At 40.5% G+C, this 21,876-nt stretch overlaps 1 protein-coding gene across 6 annotated transcripts in view; it reads right to left on the bottom strand.

Annotated features, from left to right (window-relative positions):
- Positions 1 to 21,876, bottom strand: part of LOC128604273 (collagen alpha-1(XIX) chain-like) — a 250,103-nt gene that overhangs the window by 155,792 nt on the left and 72,435 nt on the right. For all 6 annotated transcript variants that reach the window (XR_008385160.1, XM_053619275.1, XM_053619277.1 and 3 more), the window contains 4 exons: positions 13,890 to 13,919; positions 10,254 to 10,280; positions 9,243 to 9,296; positions 688 to 732 (listed from right to left, as the gene is read on the bottom strand). Coding sequence is in view for 5 of the 6 variants with exons in the window: in XM_053619275.1 (XP_053475250.1) it covers positions 688 to 732; positions 9,243 to 9,296; positions 10,254 to 10,280; positions 13,890 to 13,919 (156 nt within the window). In the remaining variant the exon portion in view is untranslated. The remainder of the gene's footprint in view (positions 1 to 687; positions 733 to 9,242; positions 9,297 to 10,253; positions 10,281 to 13,889; positions 13,920 to 21,876) is intronic.

Raw genomic sequence — 21,876 nt, 5'->3', positions numbered from 1 at the left:
TCACTATGGCTACGCAGAGCCAGAGGAGGGTGATGACTAGACAGTAGTATGCTCATAGCCTGTAAAGCACTGCAGTTAGGGCAGGGTTCTCTATGCACCTATTGTAGATGATCAACAAACTTCCCAAGCAATTTGGGCATTGATCAGATCCATCATCCAACTCCACCAGGGCTTGGCTGAACAAACAATTTGCCATGCTGTCATAAATTTCACAATCATTGGAAAATTGAACAAGGTTTCAACAACTCAAAGAAGCTATGACTTTATGGTCTTACTTAAGAGTTTAAGATTAGTTACTCTGTGTCTGCGGCACCCACATTGCTACACACCAACTTAAACATTAGACTATGCATCTTGTTCAGCAGTACAGTCAATGTGCCTTAATGCACTCTCTCAAATGGTGCAGATTTCAACAATAACAAGGTTAGTAAAAATCAAAGAATTAGAGCACAGTACTCAGCATTGTGAACCCGCTTTCTTATTTTTTTGACAAGATGACAATGGTAAAGCGCATGAGCATGACATAGCAGGAGCTTTTATAGGCAGCACATGTGAGTTAATGGTCATTAATTGGAAAATGCAGAATGAAACCACTCTGGCATTCTGGAACCAAGTAAACTAGGCGCTAAAATCAAACAATCAAACTTGCTGTCATAGAACTGATAAAAAGGCAGTTGCGGTTCTTACCGGTGGTCCCGGAATACCAGGCCCCCCTGAATATCCTCTGCGACCCTGTGAGAAAGAAAAAATGAAAGAAAGAGAAACAGCAAATAAAGGCAGATAATATGTTTGAAAATGGCTCCCATTATCATAGCTGGTTACACATCGGCACTATCAATTAGACACAGGAAACATTTTAATTAATGGCAAGAAAACATAATGAGCCCACAACCAACATGTGATGAAGCCTAGCCACAACAGTCAACCCTCACCCACAGTAATTAACATAGTATGTTACTCTGTACATTCTTAGAAAAAATGTTTTTCTCAAGGGTTCTTTTTAACATTTATGTTTAGCATGTATAGATGTTTATAAATTTCCAAAGTGGTTCTACTTTGAACTATTTCTTAACGGGAAGCGTGGAGGGAGATTTTACATGGAATCTTTAATGGTTCCCCTGGAAAAAGATACCAAAATACCCTTTTGTCTGTTAGATGGCAGCTTTTTTTTTAAAAGAGAGAACCTTACTAGTGCAAGTTTATGTAAATAAAATTGGAGACAGGCCTGGCATTTCTTAACCAACTACGAGTCAAATAATGACACATCTTACCTTCATTCATATCGTTCATGGCACAATACATTACATTTCCAAAACTGGCTGCGAAAAAGACAGCACAAATGATACATTTCCAGCCATTGCCAAATTTCTACATTTTATTAATATTCATAAAATGTTTTTTATAAGCTGTATTTGTAATTGTACTCTATCTTTGTTTACCTCTACTTTGTGCAACAGTATCTCTGTAACTGTCATTCTATGAATACTGGATATGTTCACTGGAGTGCTGACATTGTAGAACCTGGAGAGGTACACAATGACAGAGGTAGCTGCAACACAGACCTCACCTCTCCATAGTGACCATGATGATGGAATTCTCTTTGGGAAATGTCACATCAAAGTAGAACTGAGCTTCTAGCCCATCGTAGGCTGTGGTGATGACCTATCACCTTCTGGGTTTAATTCTGCTTAAGCATTTACATTTACATTTATGGCATTTGGCAGATGCCTTTATCCAGAATGACTTACATTTATCTCATTTATACAACTGAACATTTGAGGGTTAAGGGCCTTGCCCAAGGGCCCTACAGTGGTAGCGTGGCAGTGGACTCTTGGCAGCTTGAACTCCTATCCTTCTGATCAGTAACCCAAGGCTTTTAACCACTGAGCCACCACTGCCCAGCAGATGATTTATAGATGAATAACTGATTCTATTAACAAAAAGACACCATGCAGCTCAAATGGTACTATACAGAGTGTACTGGACATGTTCTGCTGATTAACCTTCACAGAGCACTGCTTGGTTCACAAAGTGAAATACATAACCTTAGGGCTGGGTTTGGCCACAAGGTCCTTCCAGAACCATGCAGTTACCAGTGCATGCTGGGCGGGCTTATCCCATCCGTTTGCCGCAGTGACAGCAGAAAGGGTAATGGTACCATTACTATAATGGTACCATTCCAAACCAGGATCCTGTATAGGTCCTTACTGAGAGGTCTTTAGGGACTCAGAGACAAGGGGGAGATGCCACACTTGACTCATGAGGACCATGATGGATGAAGGGCACCTAGATCCTTTCAGAAATTCTGATTATGAAACCAAGACTTCCCAAATCAAATCAAGTGGGTTTTTATTGTCATTCCTCAATGTAGCTTGTATATAATGGAATGAAATATCATTTCTCCAGAACCATGGAGACATAATAATAAGTAGCACTGCAGTACATAAACTGCAGATATGTGACATTGTGATATCAGTGGAAAAAATACAGAATATACACAAGACAATAAATAAACAGGACATTAAATAGACAGGACAATGCACATAAACTATACAAAACAGAACAGTATTGTATGGGAGAACCAGTCCAAACAATTGTCTGTAAAATGACTCTGAGAAGTGTAGCAGCAATATCAAGTGAGAGGTGGGAGAAAAGTGTCCCATAACAGTGCAGATGTGCAGTGTGTTACGTACTCTGACTGCCTCAGAGAAAGAAGCTGTTGTGGAGTCTGGTGGTGGTGGTGGCATAGATGCTCTGGTACCTTCTTCCAGATGGCAGGAAGATGAAGATTCTTTGAGTGGGGTGAGACAGGTCAACCAGAATTTTGGCGGCCTTGCAGACGTAGCAATTGGAAGAATGAAGGTGGTCATCCTGAAGCGCCCTGGGACAAATGCTTGGCTCAGAAAGATGTTGAAGATGTTTGTTTGGATATGTTCAAACTAATTAGCACATTGCCTGAGCAATGGTATATTGTCAGGACCAGCAACTTTCTCTGGGTTAACTCTAGACTCTAGTTTTGCTGACGTCCATCAGACCCTGTGACGAAAAAAATCTACAAATGGTGCAGATTTAAAACGACTGCCAATTTGACCAGGACTAGCCATCCCAGCAAATTCAGTCCAAGAGCAAACTGTCTGATGTGAAAAGAAGTCTCCAAGAACCGTAAAATTTCATCACAGGATCTGCTAGTAAGTCTTGCAACTGTTGTTGTAAAAGTGAATGTGTCTACAATCAGAAAGAGATTCCACAGTAACAGCAGACATGATTGGCGCAGAACAAAGACAGTTTTTCAGGAGAAGCACCTCATACCAAGTGTGAAGCATGGTGGTGGAAATGTTATGGTTTGGGGTAGCTTCGCTGCCTCAGGGACTGGACATTCAACTATGAATTCTGCATCATATCAAAGAGTGCTTGAAAATAATGTAAGGCCATCTGTCCGAAAGTTGGAGTTGTCCTCCATTAGTGGACCTTTCAACAGGATAATGATCCTAAGCACACTAGCAAATCCACCAAGGAATGGCTCAAAAAGAAGAAATGGAGGGTTATGGAATCAAAGCCTGGATTTGAATCCCATTGAAATGTTGTGGGGAATTTGAAACAGGCAGTACATGCAAGAAAACCCTCAAACATCTTGTAACTGAAAGAATATTGCATGAAAGAGTGGTCACAAATTCCAGCAAGCCTGGTGGACAATTATGCAAAATGCCTACAAGAACTTATTTCTGCTAAAGGGGGCAATACTAGCTTCTGAGGCCAGGGGTGTACATAGTTTTTCCACAGAAGAAAATCATATATTGATATAATCATATAAATCATATAAATGATTGAAAAAGCAAATTTCCCTTGTGGTTTTATTCAAGTATATCAACTTCATTAATAGACACTGTTTCAAAGATGATCAAATGTTCGCTTGTCCAACTATGTAAAAAAAAAAAAAAAAAAAGCCTACAATTTCCATAGGGTGTACTTATTTTTTCACATGACTGTAACTGGTGGGGGATCAGATACAAACATGTACAGAAATTATCACAGAAATAAGTCCCTTATGGTAACATTCTGCCGTAAAAATTGTAAGTTTGTGAGGCCACAGTTTACAGAGTTATGGCTAGTAGGAATCTGAGGAAAATCCTACTTTATGCTTTTTGAGAAATAAATGTAATATATGTAATAATAAATGTAATAACTGTAATAACGCTTCCATCCAGCACCATCAATGTTGAAAGGTATATGCAGGTTTTAGACCAACATATGCTTCCATCCAGATTCCATCCCATCTTTACTTCTGAAAAAGTCTGCCTCTCTAAGATACTCTTTTTTATACCCAGTCATGTTACTGATCTGTTGCCAATTAAACTAATTAGTTGCAAAATGTTTCTCCAGCTGTTTTAATAACACTTACTTTTCCAGCCTTTTTGTTGCCCCCATGCCAACTTTTTTTTTGTTGCGGCCATCAAATTCAAAATGACCTCTTTTTTGTTCTTAAAATGGTACATTTACTCAGTTTAAACATTTGATATGTTTTCTATGTTCTATTGTGAATCAAATATGTTTATGAGATTAGCAAATTATTACATTCTGTTTTTATTTACATTTATTTACATTTTACACAGTGTCCCAACTTTTTTGGAATTGGGGTTGTATCATGTTGGTACATGTGTACAGTTGGAATGCATATGGAATTACAAATATGGAATTACAGTGTTCAGTTTGGTGTTCTACAAATGAACACTGCCATAAAACAGCTGTGGTGTTGTTTCTACTGTGATAAAAAAGCAGAAATTGATTTCTGAGCTGTAGCTTCAAATCTGGCCCTCGAGGTCCATTGTCCTGCAGAGTTTAGCTCCAGCCTTATGCTCTGTAATCAGTGGAATTTCAAATTCTCAGAATGCTACTATAGATTACATATTTCTGTGAAAAATTCACGTTTGTATCTGGCCCCCCACCAGAGATATACAATCTCAAAGTGACGAGAATTTTCATAAATTGTCCCATAAAAAATGAGAAATCTCAAACCTGAAATGTTCTGCATGAACACCATACTTACCTAGGTACCCCTAAAAATTAGCAAAGGCTGCAAAGGCTGCTATTTTAGGAAATTGTGGAACAAGATGCTGATAGAATGTGTGCAAGTCAACATTGGCGAATTTGTCTTTTAACACAGAAGTGCACTGTAAGTCAATCAACTCAGTTTGTAGATCAACTGGTACATCAGAGGGGTTACCATAGAGAGACGATGTAAATAGTTAGATTTTTGGCTCAAGTTCATTCAGTATTTGAAAACGCTCCTGAAATTCATTTTCATATTTTTAGTTTGAATCGATCAATGTTGCAATCATTGATGGTGTCTTTCAGTGAGGGGAAATGTGCAAGATTGTTCTCCGAAAGCTGTCTCCTACAGGGAGTTTCTGTTGAAATGTGCGAGCATTGTGATAGTACTCTTAAATGTTTATCTCAACCTTGCAGTTTGGTGTTGAGAATGTTCAAATGTTCAGTGATAATTAACATAAAGGTAAGATCCTGAATCCATTCCGGGTCATCCAATTCAGTCAGCACTTTCCTCTTATGTTTCATGAAGAGTCAAATTTTTTTCAGCAATTCATGAAAACACTTGCCCCCACAGCTTAACCTTTGCACATCCGTGTGGTAGGGTAGTCGATGGCTAATATCCTGCGCAAAGCATGAAACTGACGGCGGTTCAGTCCTCTCAGGTTAATGAAATACACCTTTTTAGTCACCACACTCATGACACGGTCCATTTTTTTTGGACTTGCTGCATAACACTTCCTGGTGAATAATACAATGAATTCCGCAAAACTCTTTACCTCCACATGATTTCACCTTCTCCTGTAGTTTGCACACAACCCCACCATTCTTCCACACATCGACAGGGCTCCATCAGTTGTCACACAAACTGCATGAGACCAATTCACTCCTAGCTGGTCCAAGGACTCGGCCAGGCATGTGAAAATGTCATTAGCGGTGATAGTATCTGTCATTGGAACGAGTCCCACAAATTCTTCTGTAATTTTCAAACATTCGTCAACTCTCCTGATAAAAACAGCAAACTGAGCCACACTACTAACATCTGTGCCCTCGTTGATTGCAATAAAAAAAACGTGAAAGTTTTAACCCTCTCTTTCAATTGACAGTCCAAGTTTCGTGCCAAAGGACCGCCAATTGCTGGGAGCAAATTAAACAAATTGTTTTTAAAAATTTATTTCCCAGAAGAAATATTCTGTTGTCCATTTTTCTTGGAATACAGATGTGGTCTTTAGAATGCGCATTTTTTCATGTGATTTGTCACGTGCGATCAGGCGGTATCCTAATTTATATTCATTTCTTGTGCTTCACACAATAAGCACCAGGTGGCACATGGAACAACATACTGTAGCTGAACACGGTACAATAAAAACGGAATGTCTGGTCGAATGGTTCACATAAAAATATTAAGTTTCTCATCAAAACTTATGATAAACCTAATGCGCCTGGTGGTTATTGTGTGAAGCACAACAAATGAATTTAAATTCTTAGAACCATGCCTGCAGGATTCCATGTGATTGCACGTGACTAATTGCATGAAACAGCGTGAAAAAATGGGCATTCTTAAAGGCCACATCTGTATAGCACAATATAATCAATAAGTAAACAACACTGGACATCGTGGCAGCATAAGATCATCCAGGGTCAAATTAAATCATTATATCACACATGCCTAGGAGCAATGTGCTATTACTTCAAGCTGTTTTTGACCACTGTTCTGGTCAACAACTTCCCTTGCTACATATGACTTGGTGGCCAGAAATAGCTGAAACTTTATTACTTCTTTAGCCACTAAGAAGCCATGCAGACATCAAAGAGATAATATAAATAGAGCTAAGTTGTGTATTATACAAGAAAACAAACTTAAGTACTACTCATAATATCTTCTAGTATGCTCCATTAGAGTAGCAATTTTTTAAAATTTTCATATCCCACTCGAGGTAAAGACAGAAGGATTTAGGCCCAGAAAAAATAGGGCACAATAAGAGCCTTTGCTAGTGTTGGTGTGACAGAAATATTCCTGCCATTTTCCTGATAACAGGTGCAAGGAGTAATCTGAGAGCCCAATTTTTTTATTTTTTTATTTTTTTGCAGTTCTGACTTTGAATATGACTTGACCTAGTAAAGAGTCATACCACATATTATATAAATATAAATGAATAAATATAAATATCATGTTAATACAGCCTACTGTATGTTTCCTTAAATGTCTGCTTTAGTTTGATAGCCACAACTGAGCTGTTTGTTAACACCTGTTACAATCTGAAAAATACAGTTTAGGCTCTATGTCTGTGCTAGAAAGGGTCTTGTAGACAGTAGGCCATCCTGAAAAATGCAATTTCAAGCTAAAGTGTGTTTGAAAATACCACCATGCTGTCAGATTTACAATATTACACCCCATTGCTCCATTTTATACAAAAAATACAGTATATAAAGACTAGGGGTGCAACTAACAATTACTTTCATAATTGATTGGTTGGCCGATTATTTATTTATTTATTTATTTATTTATTTTTCCGATTAATCGGATGGGGTGGGGCAAACTTTCAGTACACTTTTTTGTTTATTTAAAATAAAATCCACAAACTGAGCGTTACAAATATAAACTTCAGACTAAAACAGAAAAGAACCCAATACACACACACACACATACACTATATATATATATATATATATATATATATTATACGATAAACCTAATGCCTAATAAACCTATATTATTAATTTAGGACTGTAAATTAATTCGGTGCTTTTTGTGCATCCATAAAAAAATAACGCATAAATACTTACATACAATATAAACTAAAATAAATGAATAAATAATAAAAAGCATATATATAAGCATTATATAAATGCAGCGAATTAATTTACAGTCCTAAATTAATAATAAAATTTCCCTTTCATTGCAGCTTGTGGTTTCTGTTACTCACTGCCTTTAGGAATATTATTTTACTTGTGTTTACTTGTGATCATAGTGTTTTAATTAGACATTACAGATCTTACTGCGCTTCACTCTGTATCACTGCGTCTACACTGCGCGTGAGGAGCAATGCGGGCTCGTTACTAACACATCACTTCCGTTATAATAAACAACAGAATTTACACTGCAAGCATGCAAATACAGCATATAATGACAATTAACTTGAATTAAACTAAACCTTTTAAGCAAGTCGCACCAGTTTCCCCTGCCCCTTATACACAGTGGAGCATTTTGGATATAAAGATTTTTGTGCTCGTGCAGCACTGTTTGATCTCCGCAGAGTTTAAAATAAAATGCTTCCTGCCTTAGAGGACGTTCTTCCTCAGTCACGTGATGTTTTCGCCTCCATCTGATGATGACTGAGGTCATGTTGGGAATAAAAGGTAACGCTGACAGAAAGTAAACTGAAGAAAGTCATTGTCCGTGAATCATTAGGAATCCTAATGCTAGCGTGTGTATGACGTCATGCGCCGTCGCCTAGAAGCGGCTTATAGTTCCGGTTAGTAAAAACGCACTAGTGATATATTTGAGATGATATTACCTTTCTAAAGTCCACACATTAGACAGTAGAGTGCACAGTGCATAGTGTACAGTACTTCATTTCAGACAAAACTTTAGTATTTACTCTCCGAAGGTTTGTTTTCGGAAGAGGAGTAATGTAATGAGTAAATCTCCCCCGTGCCGCATGCAGACCAACTAATCGGTAATGAGATTCGTTGACAACGATTTTCATAATCGATTATTAACGATTTTATCGATTAGTTGTTGCAGCTCTAATAAAGACAAAAACAAGATAATAAAGTAATCAACTACAGTGTCTGTTACTTACAAAGCAACCATTTATCCTGTCTGATGAAATCCAAACTGGTTAATATCATACTTCAGGCTAGATAGAGATGTATTTTTCATTCTAGGCATTTGACCACATTTGGTCATCTAACCATAAATCACCTTTGGAATGGCGCACTAGTGGATTTTACCATGTGTGCCATAATTCACACTCTTGACCCTGGCCATTCAAGCTGAGTTTTCATTATCAAAATATGAGCACTGCTTCAGAATCCTTAAGACCAAGCTCATACATTTATACTCAATTATTCTCTTACAACACACTCATTTAGAAGCGATCTCATGGTAAAGATCAGCTGTCAGTTACGTCAAACACAATGTCAAAACCATATTACTCAACAACTTAAGCAGTAATTTGCTCCTGTTCACTCACCCTTTTCCCCTCTTTTCCTGGGGCTCCCGGTGGACCAGGTAAACCAGCTTCTCCCTGACGTGGATTAAGAGAGGCATAGATATACGCATAATTATAAAATGAGCATACACAAATTCACATATGTAAATAATGTGCATCTCATTAGCATATGTGCATATTATATATATATATATATATATATATATATATATATATATATATATATATATATATAGTGCTGTGAAACTTGACGGACGAGCAGTTACTATGCTATTGGAAGAATTTTGGAAGGTCGGACACTTCTGGGAAGGTTCACTACTGTGCCGTTTTTTGTTTTTTGCATTTGGAGATAATGGCTCTCACTGTGGTTCTTTGGAGTCCCAGAGCCTTTGAAATAGCTTTGATGTATTTCATCATTTGATGTAAATAGACTGATGTATTTCAATTACCTTCTTCCTCATCCTTTCTCAAATTTATTTCAATTTTGGTATAGTGTGTTACTGGGTAACACCTTTTAACCATCTTTGTGCTGTTGAAAAAGTTCTATTTAAGTGTTGATTTGATTGAACAGGGCTGACAGTAATCAGGCCTGGTTGCGTATAGTCCAGCTGATCCCCATTACAAAGGCAGTTTCATATATTTGGGGAATTAGTAGATTTGGGGGTGGGGGGGGTCCCACCAAGTTGATCCTGTCAATATCAAAGGAAGTCATGTTCAAGAAAAATACAGTAATAGTTAATATAAAGCTCCATTATTATAGATGTTCAATAAATACTTCAGTTTTCCATTGATGCTTCAGAAAATGAATAATATGCTGTGTAATATTCCAAAAGAAGACAGTGTGAAGATAGCCTGAAGATAGTGGGAATGTGGGAATCAAGAACCAGGTTATTTTTCTATGTGTGCTAATTAAAGCTGCTGAGCAATAAAGTGCCCTATCCAAAAAAGAAGTTGTATATCATAAATTACTTGGCTGGAGCACTAACCAATTTACAGTCCATTACTTGTATGTGGTAATATGATACAGCTTACCTTTTCTCCAGCAACACCTGGGGGACCCTGTGAAGAGTTTCTGTAAATGTTATTTACTCTTTGGAGAACCTGGTGCAACATTTCTATTATATTATTATTATTGCTATTTATTTTTAATTTACAGTGCCCCACTAATATTGGCATGGTCATGTAATGGATTTTAGAGATGGATGCAAGTGCAGTAAAAGCTTTATGAAGAGACAGGCAGACAAATCCAAATCGAAAGGCAAAACACGTGGTCATAAATAGGCAAAAGGTCAGGCAATCAGAAAACAGGGTATACTAGACCAAAACAAGACTCAGAAACATGCGGACAAAAACAGGAGAAAACACAGAAACTCTCAATACTTTGCATCAAACAAAGATACACAAGGCTAAAAATATTTGTATAAATTATTAATAAAGAGGGATAATACAAAACAGCTGAAACATTAGGAAAGAACCAATAACGTCTCAGCATGAGAGGAAATCCGTGACGGGCACCCTTGGCAAATATGAGCAAAAAAGACTATGAAAAATTGTCTTCATTGTTTAACCTTTCGATTTTTTGGTAAAAAAAAATGTACAAAAATACTCTGCTCTCATGGATATGAAACAACTGCAAACAAAACAGGTTTATAAAAAAAATCTTTGTTAAATATAGGTGTGCAACAATTATTGGCACCCCTATGAATTCAAAATATAATTGAAGTATATTCCCATTGACATTTAATATTTTTTTAGTACACCTGGGTGACTTGGAACAGTAAATTGCTCCACCATGACTTCCTGTTTCACAGGGGTATAAATATGAAGTAACACATAGGCCAAATTCCCTTAGTCATTCATAACTATGGGTAAGACCAAGGAATGCACAGTGATGTGCGGCAAAAGGTTGTTGAGCTTCACAAAATTGGAAGTGGCTATAAGAAAATAGCACAATAGCACCATTGGGGCAATAATTAAGAAGTCCAATCAACTGGAAATCAGGGTTTGTAGAGATTCTTTATAATAAAATTCCAGGACTTTCAAGGACCTTTGAAGCACTATTTTTTGTTTTGTTTTCAAGGACTATACAAGAGGTGTCCATCCATCCATTTATTTTCTGTACCGCTTATCCTACACAGGGTCGCATGGAGCCTATCCCAGGGGATTCAGGGCACCCACCTCGTGCCCTGAATCCCCTGGGATAGGCTCCCTGCGACCATGACACCCTGCATAGTGTAACACACACACACACACATTCAAACACTACAAACAATTTAGAGATGCCAATCAGCCTATAACGCATGTCTTTGGACTGGGGAGGAAACCGGAGTACCCGGAGGAAACCCCGAAGCACAGGGAGAACAAGCAAGCTCCACACACACAGGGCGGTGGCAGGAATTGAACCGCCAACCCTGGACGTGTTAGGCAAACGTAATAACCACTAAGTCATCGTGCCCCTCACAAGAGATTTCATTCAAACATATTATTTATTTTTTCTTTTTAAATTCCAAAATAATAAATAAAACAACAACCAATCTTTATTTGCCAACTTTTCCAGCCATGCTGGACTACATTTGCATTTCCCAGGCATTGCTTTGTCTTCACCGTAACATCAGAATATTCCAGGTGAGTGACAGGAGCACTGTTGCCAACAATTTTCAATGGAAAGTCACTAAATGTCAGTAGATGATGTCATTAGATGAGGTCGGAGAGAGAAACACTAAAGGGGTCTGAGAAGTAGACAGGAGCTGTCTCTGTTGCAATGAGTGAGTGAATAGTGGGAGCAGGAGGAGGGAGAGGGGCTGTAGCAGGGTGTCATATTTTGAGTGAAAGAAAGTATTCATAAACACTAAAGTTTTTTGCAATAAACACCAGAGGTGGTTTTGGCACACACAGAGAGGTAGCCATATGGAAAAGTACCTTATGCCCATGGTTACATATGGTGGTGGCTCTTTAATGTTTTGGGGCTGTTTTCTGCCAGAGGACCTGGACATTTTGTTAGGACACATGGCATCCTGGACTCAAATATCAGCAGATATTAAATGAAAACCAGACTGCCTCTGCCAGAAAGCTTAAAATGGGCCATGGTTGGATATTCCAGCAGGACAATGATACAAAATGTACATCAAAATCAACACAAAAATGGTTTACTATCCACACAATCAAGGTCCTGCCATGGCCATCCCAGTCTACTGACTTGAAACCCATAGAAAACCTGCGGGGTGAACTGAAGGAGAGAGTCCACCAGCGTGGACCTTGAAAGGATTGAAGGATTTGGAGAGATTCTGTATGGAGGACTGGTCTCAGATCCCTTGCCATGTATTCTCCAACCTCATCAGGCATTAGAAGAAGACTCAGAGCTGTTATCTTGGCAAAGGGAGGTAGCATTTTAGTATTGACTAAAATGGTGCCAATAATTGTTGCACACCTATATTTAACAAAGATTTTTTTTTTGATAAACCTGTGTTTTGTTTGCAATTGTTTGATATCCATGAGAGCAGAGTAGTTTTGTGAATTTTTTTTACCAAAAGATCAAAAGGTTAAACAATAAAGACAATTTTTCACAGACTTCTTTGCTCATTCTTACCAAGGGTGCCAATATAAGTGGAGGGCACTTTATATACTTGACTACAAATACATCAAATAGAAGTATTGTTCTTTATAACATGAAGGTACAGGTGCGTCTAAAAAAAAATAGAATATTGTGGAAAAGCTTTTTTCCATAATTTAATTCAAAATTGGAACTTTCATATATTTTAGATTAATTAAACATAAACTGAAATATTTCAAGCCTTTTTTGTTTTAATCATGATGATTATGGCTTACAGCTCATTGAAATCAAAATCTAGAATCTCAAAATATTAGAATATAGAATTTCTAATACAGAAATGTCAACCCGAGAAGAGCACTAATCAGCTAATTAACTCAAAACACCTGCAAAGGTTTCCTGAGACTGTAATCTCTCAGTCTGATTCAGTACACACAACCACAATCATGGGGAAGATGAAAGTAGATTTTGCATTTTATTTGGAAATCAAGGTCCCAGAGTCTGGAAGAAGAGTGGAGAGGCACAGATTCCAAGTTGCTTGAAGTCCAATGTGAAGTTTCCACAGTCAGTGATGATTTGGGGTGCTATGTCATCTGCTGGTGTTCGTCCACTGTGTTTTCTCAAGTCGAGAGTCAATACAGCCGTCTACCAGGAGATTTTAGAGTACTTCATGCTCCCATCTGCTGACAAGCTTTATGGAGATGCTGATTTCCTTTTCCAGCAGGACTTGGCACCTGCCCACAGCACCAAAACTACTAGTAAGTAGTTTGCTGACCATGGTATTACTGTGCTTGATTGACCAGTGAACTCGCCTGACCTGACCCTTGTCAAGAGGAAAACGAGAGACATCAGAACCAACAATACAGAGGAGCTGAAGGCCGCTATCAAAGCAACCTGGGCTTCCATAACTCCTCAGCAGTGCCACAGGCTGATTGCCTCCAAGATTAAAACAAAAGATGCTTGAAAAATTCCACTTTCTGTGTAATAAATCTATAATATATGGAAGTTCCACTTTTTAAATTAAATTACGGAAAATAATTTACATTTCCATGATATTCAAATTTTTTTAGATGCACCTGTATTTCACTTGGGTATTCATAGATAATATAAAATGCATTTACCTGGTCTCCTTTCTGACCTTCTTTTATATTCTATAATGAGGAGGAGATCAGATATGTGAGATAAGACAGACATATGAAATTGTCAAAAGGACTGCAGAAAACATTTCTATGTGTACTACAGTGTACATGACTGAGGTTCAATACCACTTTATTGTAATACTAACTATTTATGTCTTTATGTGGATTGTTCTATTTGTTAAACAGTAAATAACAGGTCAACCTCTGGAATACAGTCTATGGAAGTCCATAAATAACATAGACTTACCATTATATATCAAAAAATGTTGGTAAAAATTTTTATATAGCAAGTCAAAAAAATGTACAGTTCCCTCTGAAAGTATTGTAATAGCAAGGACAATTTGCTATACACTGAAGATATTTCGGTTTGAGATCAAAATACGAATATAAGACAAGGGATGTCACAATACAAAAAATCTAGTAGTCAGTACTGATACCACCAAAAGTACACGATACTCGATACCAAAGTCGATGCCAGCCGTGGAGGCTACAAGCTCTAAGGTGTGCACGCACACACACACACACACACACACCTTATACTCTGAATGCAAGCATTAGTTTAAATTCATTGATATGTTGGCAGGCCAAAAAGATTTATTAAAACCATTAACATTTGAATAATTATTTGTGACATTAGGCTACACTGTGCTGACAGGACACGGGCTGAATGGCGATGGCTGGTGGCCCATTAGAAGGTAGTTTATAACATTGCAAGGCGTTAGCATCGTTAACAAATTACATGGAGCATAACGTTAGCTGGTTTCACAGCCACAATGCCAGCTGCCTCAAACAAACATAATATAGGGCCGTCTTTCAGGTGCTTCACCAAATTCGAGGTGTTTCCTCGCTTTGTTTGAAGTGAACGATAGGATCGGCTTCAGAGCATCAATTATATGTTTGTTGTCATCAGCCTCAAATGTGAAGTATTTCCATATTTGACTCCTGCCACATTTCCTCTCAATGAGTCGGGGCAGAGCTAAACTTCTGTAGTTTTTCCCGTGTGCTTGTAGGCATTCTTCTTCTTCTTTATCACTTGTGGACCGACTAAAACACTTACACGTATTTCTTGCCTCCTTCAGTTCCGGAACCATGCAACCCCGGTACCGTCATTAGAATCAGTACCTACGCTACTGCATGCCAATCACATCCAAACCGAAGGAAACCCCGCAGGACGGGGAGAACATGAAAACTCCGCGCACACACGGGGCCACGGTGGGAATCGAACCGCCGACCCTGGAGGTGTGAGGCAAACGTGCTAACCACTAAGCCACCGTGCGCCCTGGAGTCAGAAGTAAGCCATTTTCAATCTGAGAAAAGAGGGGAAATCGATCAGAGCAAATGCACAAGCATGGGGCATAACCAGTACAACAATTTGGAATGTCCTGAAAAAGAAAGAAACCACTGGTGTATTAACAACCAGACATGGAACGTGTCAGTCACAGAAAAAACACAGCAACTGATGACAGAAACATTGTGAGAGCAGTGTCAGCATCTGGAGGGAAGTGGAGAGCTGCTGAAGGAACCTCAATCCCCCATTCAAAGAAGACTTTGAGAGCAGAAATATAGAGGCCATATCACAAAATGTAAACCACAGAAGTGGAATTCGCAAAAAAAAAAAAAAAAAAAAAAAGATATGCCACAACCGTTCTCGTACCAAGATTAACTTCTACCAAAGTGTTGGAAATACCAATGTGTGGAGAAAGGATCTGCTCATGATCCAAAACATACAAACTCATCAAGCACAGGTAGTGTCATGGCTTGGGCTTGCTTGGCTGCTTCTGGCACAAGCTCACTAATCTTTATTGATGATGTACCTCAAGATGGTAGCAGCAGAATGAATTCAGAACTTTACAGAAATTCTGTCTGCCAATTTACAGAGAAATGCATCCAATCTAATTGTGAAGAGCTTCATCATACAGCAAGACACTGAACCAAAACACACTCCCAACACAACAAATGACTTCATCAGGGGGAAAAAGTGGAAGGTTTTAGACAGACCAAGTCAATCACCAGACCTTAACCCAATTGAGCATGCATTTCACCTCCCGAAGAGGAGACTGAAGGAAAGAACCCCCCCAAAACAAACAACAACTGAAAAAAGCTGCTGTATACAGTGGGGGAAATAAGTATTGAATGCGTCACATTTTTTTCAGTAAATATATTTCCAAAGAGGTTATTCACATGAAATTTACACCAGATTTTGGTATTAACTCAAGAAATTTGGAAATATAAAGAATTCATAACATAAAAATCCATAAATAAAGTTATGCGTAATAAAGTGGAATGACACAGGAAAAAAGTATTGAACATGCTAAGAAAAAGCAGTTCCATTTCAAATGGAACTTCGATGTTGCGCTTAGCATAACACTATGGGAGCGCCTCTCGCGCACAACCGGCATCTGAAGCTTGTGTAAAATCATGCCTATTTATAGGCCTGCTATGATCAGGTGACGTGGCAATTAAGCGCGATGCGTGATATAAATATGGCACCTGTGAACCACGCCATCAGCCTTATTGTCTTCAGCGAAAGACTGCATGTTGGTCGTTTGTGTAAAGAAACAAACAAAAAGAAAAAAAGGAATGGGCGAGAGAGAAAAATAAGAGTGTGAGAATTCAGGAAGTGTGTTACGGCTTGCTCCCGTTTCATCACGGGGAATAGTGCACACTTTCTGGGTGAAATGTCTAGGGGGTGTAGCATGCGATGGCAGCCTCGAGAGGCTGCGCATGGTAATGCCTACATTAGGACGCGACTTGCGCTCTTCTTGGAAGCCGAAGCGAGTTGTGTTTCAGAGCCTCGCGGATCAAGGCAGCTAGCCATCTCAGGTTTGGGGGATCTATTATGGATCCGGAAGAGCTGGAGATGAGCGCTGCTCTATCTCTTGCTCTGTCTTCCGGGTCCGGCTCTCCGCTGGATTTTGGAGCTCGCGTCGCGACTCCTCCTTCCGCTATGGAAAACCAAAAGGGAAAAAAGAGAGAGACAAAACACACACACAAAAATAATAATAATAATTCCTCTCTGACTCCGAGGAGCCAGAAGGACGTGCTAAAAACTGAGAGCAGCATATAAAGAGCTGCTTGAAGTGATTACTAAGGCTGGATGAGAATTTTTCTCCCCAGTGAAAGTAAATCCCACACACTGCAGAAAACTCCCTTTTCTTCCAGAAGTGCATGACAAAATATTTCTGGCTTCTGGGGGAAAACCATGCATAAACCGTATTTATAACCCCACAATGTTGGATTATTCGGCCATTGTGGGGAATGAACGGCATGGCAATTTAGCTATGCTGAAGGTGGAGGAGGCGCTTGTGAGCTACCTATCTCCATCGACGGCAGGTAATTAGGGGGGCTGGCTTTGCCATCCAAGCAACCGTGTAAGGCCATCGTGGCATTGGTGGGCAAGGCCTATGCAGTAGTAGTCTTGCTTGTGGGTCACTGCAGACAATGACAGTGTTGCAGGCCTACCAAGTAGACCTGCTGAGTGAGCTCGACATATGGTGGCATTCAGCCAATTCCTTCCTGTTGTGTCGAGTTCACCCGGGCATCCACGAGTGGAGCCCAGGCCAGCACTGTCTACGGTAGAAAAGGGTTACCGGGTCCAGTTTAGAGCTCGACCCCCCCGGTTCAGAGGTGTGCTCACCACAGTAGTCAGCACAGACCAGTGTCCGACATTAGCACAGGAAGTAAGATCCCTCTTGGACAAAGGGGCCATAGAACATGTACCCCGTTCTCTGAGGGAGGGAGGTTTTTACAGCCGTTATTTCCTGGTCCGCAAAAAGGAGTATGGAGAAGTATGCGGCTAATTTTAGATCTGCACCATCTGAACTGTACTCTTTCTATACAGGTTCAAGATGCTGACGCCCAAACTTATCGTTCCACAGATTCAGTTTGAGGGCTGGTTTGTGACGATAGATCTAAAAGGTGCATATTTCCACATAGAAATATTGCTAGCTTTATCCCCTCGCACCTTCACAAAGTGCATGGATGTCACTCTGGCTCCATTGTGACTCCAGGGCATCCGTGTACCAAACTACCTGGATGACTGGTTAATTCTAGCACGATCCAGGGAACTGGCGGATCAACATCGAGATGTTGTTCTCGCCCATATGAAGAGCTAAGGGCTCATGTTTAACCTCAGAAAAGTATGCTTTCCCCAGTGCAGTGGACAACTTTTCTAGGGGTTATAAGGATTCTGATACGATGAGGGCGTTTCTATTCCCAACATGTGTAGGGTCAATCCTATCAACACTGAGCAAGATAAAGCTGGATCTTGGGAGACTATTGGAGCTGATGGGCCTATTGCACAGGAGACCGTTCAGTGGTGGCTGAGCAGTTGGGGGTTTCATCCAAGGATGAAACCTCTGAGAGTAATGTGTCACGCAGCGATGCCTACGTGCTCTGAGAATTTGAGTGTCCCCAGTTTCTAGCCTTGGGTCAGACTCTAGGGGTGTCTCCTTAGCGCAAGACGGTAATGACAGACACCTCCCTCACAGGCTGGAGCATGGTTTTAGACAGCTGTCCAGCTCACGGTCTCTGGAGCGGCCCACATCTGGAGCAGCATATAAATTGCCTAGAAATGTGGGCCATATTTCTAGCACTGAAATTCCTTCTTCCTCAATTGAAAGGTCACCATGTGTTTACAGACAACACAACAGTGGTCTCATATATTGACCACCAGGGAGGATTATGTCCACACCCCCTGTTCAGGCAGGCACAACTAATTCTTCTCTGGGCAGAAGGAATGTTTGTCAGTGAGTGCAATGTACATTCTGGGAATATAAGGGCAGAAATCCTGTTGCGGTAGAGGCTGAGGCCCAGGAATTGGTAGCAAGTAGCCTGGGCCTGTAGTTCTTACAAGAACGTTTCTCAGCGGGGTGGGCTCCTTCTTCAATCAGGGTTTACATGGCCACCATTCCAGCCAGCCACGCCCCTGTTAATGGAGCCTCTGTGGGGCAACATCCTCTAACTTTGAGGATTATGCTTGGTGTCAGGCAGCTGAGGCCCATCTGCAGACCGTGCATACCTTCTTGGGACCTTTCTGTGGTCCTGGAAGGTCTGTCAGTGGCCCAATTTGAGCCCTTACAGCCAGCCTCTGAGAAGCTTCTGACTCTAAAGGTAGCTCTTCTGCTGGCCCTGACATCTCTCAAGCGAGTAGGAGATCTACAAGCTCTCTCTGTTGCCCCTTCTTGCCTTGACTTGCGCCTGGATTAGCCAAGGCCTTCCTGTATCCTAGGCCGGATTATATTACTAAAGTACTTACATCGGCTGCCCACCCTGTGGTGTTGCAGGCTTTCTGCCCTCCTCCATTCCCCACACCAGAACAAGAGAGAATGCACCTGCTGTGTCCAGTAAGGGCTCTCTGTACTTACGTCCACCGCTCCAGCCAGTGGCGTAAGTCAGAGCAGCTGCTGCGGCGACAGTAGAAGTGATGCTTTGTCAAAGCAGCGCATCTCTAATTGGATAGTGTAAGCAATCTCTATTGCTTATGAGGCGCGGTCTTGCTACGCCTCTGGGCATAAGGGCTCATTCCACTAGGGCGGTCGCCTCCACGAAGGCTTTGTCCAAAGGTATATCCTTACAGGATGTGTGTGCTGCTGCAGGGTGGTCTACACCACACACATTCATTCGTTATTACAGCCTGGATATTCATTCCACCCCGGGCTTGAGTGTCTTGAAGTGACCCTCGGGCTTGGGTCTTTTTGAACAGGCTGTACCCTCGGTATGATGGAGTGGGTATTCTCGTTCCCATAGTGTTATGTTAAACGCAACGTCGAAGTTCCCTTTGAAAGGGAACATCTGGGTTACACATGTAACCCTGCTCCCTGAGAAGGGAACGAGACATTGCGTAGCTTTATCATACCAGGGCAGGCCTGTGAATTGCGTCTTCGCTTCAGATAATAGAGGTTGACGGCGTGGTTCACAGGTGCCATATTTATATCATGCAACGCTCTTAATTGTCACGTCACCTGATCATGGCAGGCCTATAAATAGGCATGATTTTACACAAGCTTCAGATGCCGGTCCTGCGCGAGAGGCGCTCCCATAGTGTTATGCTAAACACAACGTCTCGTTCCCTTCTCAGGGAACAGGGTTACATGCGTAACCCAGACGTTCTCCAAGGCAAGGTAAGGCAAGGAATCAGCTGATATCCGTAAGTAATTATACCTCCTATCTGTGTAAATTAATATCAGCTGGGTTAGTAAATTGATGGTCTATAAAAAGGCTTTTCATTACCAAGGTGTCACACCTCATGTAAAACATCTCATGATGGGAAAAGCAAAGAGCTCTCCCAAGACCTTCGCAACCTTACTGTTGCAAAACATATTGATGGAATCAAATAGAGACGTATATCAAAACTTCTGAATCATCCAGTAAGCACCATTGGGGCCATTATCCACAAGTGGAAGCAACATCACTCCGTCATCAACCGGCCACGCACAGGAGCTCCTTGCAAGCTTAGTGACCAGGGAGTCAGAACAATAGTCAGAAGAGTAGCCCAACAGCCAAGGGCTAAAGAGTAGCCAAGCCAAGCCAAGCTCCAGAAACACTTGGAGGCAGCAGGTACCATCATCACAGAAAAAACAATAGGCAATGAGCTCCACTGCTCATGCTCACCTTGCAAGTCTCCATTAATAAAGATAAGGCATGTCGAAGCTCGTTTAAAGTTTGCTACAACTCATTTGGACAAGCCTAATATTATGCAGGTCCCCATCGTGCTGCCAAAAAACCTCTGACCCGCCGAGGCATGGGCTCCACAAGATCTTTGAAGGTGTGCTGTGGTATCTGGCACCAAGGTGTTAACACACTTCTACTGTTGTGGCTCCTCCCATTGTGGCTCACCCCCAGAATGAATCGGGCAGTAATCTGCTCGATTCATTCTGATACTGCTTGGAGCTTTCTGCATGTATGACTCTCTGCTGCTGCAGATGGTCCTACATTGACACCCTGAAAATTGCACTTCCCAAAAACACATATGCTCAGGTCTCACACTTGCTTCAATGGATAATCTCACCTGGTCACTGTAGACTTAATTCCTAAGAACTGCTGCTGGAATCATAAATACTATGATGAATATCTGTATTCTAACGAGTTTCACCAGTACTCAACCCTATCAGCTTCACTTTTATTAAGACTCCACTAACTCAGTTACAATGCTTTGGTTCATATCTATTGCTGTCTGAGCTAAACTGGCTTTTTATTAGCTCCAGTTTTAAAGGACATGTGAGCTGTATGTGGCCAAGCTCACAAAATTAAAAGCACCACATGTCCCCAATACTCACCTACTGTACAGAATGTACAATTTTTCTCATGTGTGCACTGGAACAATACTTTTAAAATGGATTCGTATAAAAACATAAAACACCTTTTTGAGCTTGCCAATTTACCAAATGGAAAGGTTTTACACTAAATATCTCCATTAGAAATATCATAGTGGAATGTTTGCTACCATTACTTGACTTGCTGGGTAAAAGGATTATAAAATACCAATAGTCCTGCCAAAACTACCTGGCTGACAAAAGGTTTCCTCCTTTACAAATACCACCTCAGGCTTTTTCATCCAATTTATTCTCTGATGTTAACACATGCTCCATTGATGGACCGATACCAGGAGCACACTGAAGGAGAGACAGCATGAAGAGATGGTAAATGGCGCACTTATATAGCGCTTTTATCCAAAGCGCTTTACACTGTGTCTCATTCACCCATTCACACACACACTCACACACCAATGGTAGCAGAGCTGCCAATCAAGGCGTTAACTTGCCATTGGGTTCAGTGTCATGCCCAAGGACACTTCGAGTGTGGATTCATGCTGGCCGGGAATCCAACTGCCAACCCTACGATTAGTGGACCCGTTCTACCAACTGAGCCACAGCCGCCCAATATGTGCACGTATTGTTTCCAGATTAATGTAATTTGTGTCCTGTTAATGTTAATTTCAGCTACGTTAGTTTATTTAGAACAAAGCAGG

Source organism: Ictalurus furcatus, chromosome 29 (assembly GCF_023375685.1).
Source record: "Ictalurus furcatus strain D&B chromosome 29, Billie_1.0, whole genome shotgun sequence".
Taxonomy (NCBI): domain Eukaryota; kingdom Metazoa; phylum Chordata; class Actinopteri; order Siluriformes; family Ictaluridae; genus Ictalurus; species Ictalurus furcatus.
The sequence above is the reverse complement of the archived record's forward strand: the minus strand, read 5'-3'. Positions and strand labels throughout refer to the sequence as shown.